The 5500-nt window shown below is 42.3% G+C and overlaps 1 protein-coding gene across 1 annotated transcript; it reads left to right on the top strand.

Moving 5' to 3' along the window:
- The first annotated feature begins 692 nt into the window (after positions 1-692).
- On the top strand, positions 693-5236 carry LOC135479576 (uncharacterized). Its single transcript, XM_064759462.1, has 3 exons — positions 693-881; positions 1803-1892; positions 3984-5236. Exons 1-3 carry the CDS (start codon positions 695-697, stop codon positions 4610-4612), a joined length of 906 nt encoding a protein of 301 aa, XP_064615532.1. The 5' UTR covers positions 693-694; the 3' UTR covers positions 4613-5236.
- The last annotated feature ends 264 nt before the right edge of the window (positions 5237-5500 follow it).

Raw genomic sequence — 5500 nt, 5'->3', positions numbered from 1 at the left:
ATAGTATGAATAAGTCAGTCTCAGTAAGAAATTATCCGGGTATAATTAATAAAAGGGAATGTGTCCAAGGTGACCTAATGTTACCTAAACCTGCCAAAATCTTCACCGTTCACGTGACAAAATCGAAAACCTTTCATCTGCCCAAATTAAGTAGAGAAAAAAAAAAGAAAGTAAAATCTGCCCACCCATATCCGCATTAGGCTTTCTCATCCCAAAAAAGTAACCCCATTTCTTTTGAGTTTATAAAAACCTTGTTGGTATTGTTGCGAGTGTATTATTTCGAGTAGGACTGCCAGGAGATTAATTTACAACGCGAAAGAAGAATCAATATGAAACAAGAATCAGTATGCAGGAGCATGTAGTCCCTGCAGAGAGATGATTTTACTGGCGATTTGTTCAGATACAAGCGATACCTTCATCTACAAATATCACTGGTAATTTTTACATTGTATTTGAGTACTTACCACCGGATAAATCTGACAAGAAATTCCTCAGTTATTGTTTTGTTTCCTTTTTCTGTTCACACCCTGTCTTTTTTTTTATCCTAGGGACACTTCAGTAGTTGTATCGCAAATGGATTTGCTTTAGTCTGTAAACCTGCTTCCTTTGTGGAACAATCCATCTGTGGAGATATTATGTCATAATTATAAATATTCTATTTTAGATTAATGTGGATGAAGATATCAGTTTCACAATGCTGGGTGATTACTATTCTAAGAAGATGTCTGGTTACGGAGACACTGGCGTGCAGAGCTACATGGAGAAGAGACTGACGGATCTTCACTATGCCAGTGTCGACTCTGTCAAAACTGTTAAAGACAAAGTCTTGGCTTTCTTCATGGGAGTGTTCCTCGTCGTAATTCTGCCATATCTACATCTCGGTGGGTAGAAGTTGAATGGGGCGAGAAGCCTTGTATGAAGACGACAATGACCCAATGTGGTTACTGTGAGTTCAAGTCCAGCTCATACTGGCTTCCTCTCTGCCTGTACATGGGAAGGTCATCCAACAACCTACCAATGGTAGTGGGTTTCCTCCTAGCGTAATGCTGGCAGCTGTCGTGTAAGTGAAATGTTCTTGAGTGTGCCGTAAAACACCAATCAAATTAATAAATATATTGTATGAAGACAAGTCAATCTTGTAACAGCATTGCCCTCTACTTGCTTGATTAAGATTACTAGGGATTTCACTGAGAATACAAGTGATAAGGAATTATTACAGCTGGTAATTGTATTAACTGTAGGTAGAGAACACCTCTGTTCCAAGAGTTGTAAGATTTGCTTCTCTGTAAAGCACATCATTGACAGGAGCTCTTAAAAGGCAAATATCACTCAAAACTGAATGTAATTATCCGCTATGACAGCTAACTTCATACACTCAATCGGTATTCTTCCGGGGACCTACATGTAGTGGTCAGTGTGATAGCAAAGCAAACCCAGAAGCCTCTCACCAGTGGCGTGAGTTCAAGTCCAGCTGATGCAGGCTTTCTATCTGGTCACACACGGGAAGTTCTGCAGATGGTTGAGGGTTTCCCACAGGCTCTGCCCAGTTTTCTAACACCTGACATGATGTTCTGCCCAGTCACAGTATACCAACACCAGGCATTTATTTTTTAAAATTTAAGTGGTGCTTTGTGCCGTACTCAAGAATATTTCACTTCTACAACTGCGGCCAGCATTATGGTGGGAGAAAACTGGGCAGAGCCTGGGGGAAACCCTCAGCCATCTGCAGGTTGAGTGAAAATGTTCACACTGTATTTGTATTCTCTTTATGGGTGTTTTACCTGATGGTCTGTTTTCTGTAGGAGTGTTTTACCTGATGATATGGGTGCCGGACAAACCTGAGATAGACAGGAAAAGTTGCAGCTGTAACTGCTTCGACACAGTCTTCAGAGGTCTGTATAACTGTGTATGAGCCTTCTAACTCTTGTCCTTTATATTCTCCTTTAAAATGCACATTTGCCGTTAGATCTGAGATCAGTTGACTATGTTCCCATGTCTGCATCAAAACTGCTCCCATGTGTACATCAATACCGTTCCTTTGTTTGATCAATACCTTTTCATTGTCTGCATCAATACTGTTCCCATGTCTGCATCAATACTCTTCCCTTGTCTGCATCAGTACCGTTCCCATGTCTGCATCACTACTGTTCCCATGTGTGCATCAGTACTGTTCCCATGTGTACGTCCATACTCTTCCCATGTCTGCATCAATACCGTTTCATTGTCTGCATCTGTACTGTTCCCATGGTTTATCAACACTATTCCCATGTCTACATCAATACTGTTCACATATCTGCCTCTGTACTTTTCCCATGTCTGCATCAATGCTGTTCCCATGTCTGCATCAATGCTGTTCCCATGTCTGCATCAATACTGTTCCCATGTCTGCATCAGTACCGTTCCCATGTCTGCATCAGCACCTTTCCCATGTCTGCATCTGTACTGTTCCCATGTCTGCATCAATACTGTTCCCATGTCTGCAGCTGTACGGTTCCCATGTCTGCATCTGTACCGTTCCCATGTCTGCATCAATACTGACGTGCTTCAAGGATACACTGATTGGTATGGCTGAACTAATGTTGACAAAGAAGGCCAAATAATCATGTAGGAGTCGTCTGATGCTATTTCTGATGGTATACATGTGACAGTTGGTGTCACTGTCTGATGGTGTGCATGTGACACTTGGTGTCACTGTCTGATGGTGTGCATGTGACATTTGGTGTCACTGCCTGATGGTGTGCATGTGACACATGGTATCACTGTGTGATGGTGTCACTGCCTGATGGTGTGCATGTGACACATGGTGTCACTGCCTGATGGTGTGCATGTGACACATGGTGTGACTGTCTGATGGTGTGCATGTGACACTTGGTGTCACTGACTGATAGTGTGCATGTGACACTTGGTGTCACTGTCTGATGGTGTGCATGTGACACTTGGTGTCACTGTCTGATGGTGTGCATGTGACAGTTGGTGTCACTGTTTGATGGTGTGCATGTGACACATGGTGTCACTGTCTGATGGTGTCACTCTCTGATGGTGTGCATGTGACACATGGTGTCACTGTCTGATGATGTGCATGTGACAGTTGGTGTCACAGACTGATGGTGTACATATGACACTTGGTGTCACCGTCTGATGGTGTGCATGTGGCACTTGGTGTCACTGCCTGATGGTGTGCATGTGACAGTTGGTGTCATTGTCTGATGGTATACATGTGACACTTGGTGTCACTGCCTGATGGGGTACATTTGACACTTGGTGTCTCTGATGGTGTACATGACACTTGGTGTCATTGTCTGATGGTGTACATGTGACACTTGGTGTCACTCTCTGATGGTGTACATGTGACACTTGGTGTCATGGTCTGAAGCATGAAAAGTTTGCTCTTTATTTCTTAATATGGAAATTATGATGTGGCCTAAAATATAAAAAAAAGTACCAAAAAGTTCTCTCAGGTTTGTTAGTGTTTCCACGGTTTTCTTATGACAGGAGTTAGTCCAGAAATTAAGTAAAATGATTTCGTCAATGGTGATACTTTACATCACTGCAGTACAGTTACACAAGCCTCTCAGGCGCCTCTGTGGCTGAGGGGATTAGCAAGCCAGCACTGTGCAATGACCCAGGAGCGTTCCGCCAATGGGGTCGCTGTGAATTCAAGTCCAGCGTATGCTGGCTTCCTCTCCGGCTTTGTGTAGGAAGGTCTGTCAGCAACCTGTAGACGATCGTGGGTTTTACCCGGTGTCCTCCTATCATAATTCTGGCCTTCGTCATATAAGTGAAATATTCTTGAGTACGGCGTTAAGCGCCAATGAATTAAATAAAAAGTCTCCGTCTAGAATGAGAAAATTGTTCATCTCCAGTTTCCTCCACCTATGTGATGAAATGACAACCGTTGTATATTAAGTAAGATGTTCTGGGGTACAAAAGGCGTTTTTTTTTGCACATATCAAATAATAACAGAGTTATCTGCCCATTTGCAGGTCGCTATGAGAACCCCGGGAAAACTCCATACAAGCACATCTACTTCAACTCCACGAAAACCTCCCTGAAGGTGTGGATCTTCACCGTGTTCTTTGTACTGATGGGATACGAGAGCGTTAAGTACTTAGTGCCGCTCGTGCGGAGGGGAGTGGTTCGTCGCAGCATGCTTGCGCTGTACCTGGTCAACCTCTACCCACAATACTACTCGTGGTGGTCCTACTTCAACTACTACAACGAGGAGTTCTTCAACTACTACTACCATCACATGTTCTTCACGCTGACAGAGATTGCCGCAACCTGCATGGTGCTCAACCTGTGCGACCTCCGTAACGAGATTAACTCGTGGAAGATCCTCTTCATCGTCACTATTAACGCCGTTCACATCCTGGTGGCGAGTATGGATCAATTCTTGGTCCACGTTTTCCTGGGCCTGGGGAAGAATTTTCAGAGTACGCGTGATATAGGACTCATGGTGCCTGACCTGCTACACATCATCATTCCTGTGTACGTCCTACATCAACATGCCAGAAAAAAGGAACTGACGTTTTTTCAGATGTGCACAAGAGAGGAGATAGGAATTTTCTTCGTGTTTGTGACTCTTGGAGTGATTATTGGACGATTTGTATAGGATTTTATCGAGTCGCTGAAGACAAGTGATTGTTGGAGAGACAAAGAGTAAACCTTTGTATTATCAGTATCAGGAAGCCAGCATAAGCTGAAGCAGAAGCACAGCCGGTTTCTGGTAAATTGAGTGGCCTGGCATCAACCTGTGGATGGTCGTGGGTACCCCCCAGGCTCTGCCCGATTTCCTCCATTTCAACCATAATGTTGGCGGATGTCGTTTTAGTGAAATATTCTTGAGTACAGCGTAAAACGCCAATCAGATAAATAAATAACTCATATGTTTGTCTGATAAGAAATGAATCAAACTTGACAAGAAGTCCTAAGTGGATCTGTAGGTGAGTGAATCATTCAGAATTAGGCAAATGGTGTCTCTTGTAAAATGTTAAACTTCAGCTGGTAAGTTTGGGGTGAAAACTCCAAAAATAAAAATAATTTAGGATTTATTACTGAGGCAATGACACCAAGAAAGCTGATAGAGAGTAAACAGGCCAATATAGATGTATTCCAAGCAAAAAGGCAGCCAAAGTCAGTAATCCTTAAAACATAAAAGACCAGGCCATCATAAAAAATATTGTGGTTGGGTGTAGCCTCGATAACCATCCCCAAAAGGGTCCTACACTAAATTTTGATAGGGATTTTGTTTTTTTTTGTCTCTCTCAATGTTTATCCAAGAATAGATTAAAGATAAAACTACAAATTCCACCTTTTCTTATTTTTTTTTCCCATATTGTTGTTTTATGATTTTCAACGAATTAGTTGAAAGCAAGATTTATTCTGCCCTCTAAACAACAATTTTACATTGCTGTGGCCTTATCCAGAAAAAATAGATGATTTCAGTAAAATATATAGCGGTAAAGCCAGATAGTTGTTCATACAACCTGCAAATAAAATA

This window comes from Liolophura sinensis, chromosome 12 (assembly GCF_032854445.1).
Source record: "Liolophura sinensis isolate JHLJ2023 chromosome 12, CUHK_Ljap_v2, whole genome shotgun sequence".
Taxonomy (NCBI): Eukaryota; Metazoa; Mollusca; class Polyplacophora; order Chitonida; family Chitonidae; genus Liolophura; species Liolophura sinensis.
Note: the sequence above shows the minus strand (reverse complement) of the source record. Positions and strands in the feature narration are given on the sequence as shown.

What these genes read in the sequence shown, in the direction of transcription:
- LOC135479576 (XM_064759462.1), top strand. Translation starts at nt 695, where the DNA reads ATGCTGGGTGATTACTATTCTAAGAAGATGTCTGGTTACGGAGACACT. An exon ending in TCTGCCATATCTACATCTCG is followed by an intron (nt 882 to 1,802) that starts GTGGGTAGAAGT and finishes TGTTTTCTGTAG; the next exon opens with GAGTGTTTTACCTGATGATA. An exon ending in CTTCGACACAGTCTTCAGAG is followed by an intron (nt 1,893 to 3,983) that starts GTCTGTATAACT and finishes GCCCATTTGCAG; the next exon opens with GTCGCTATGAGAACCCCGGG.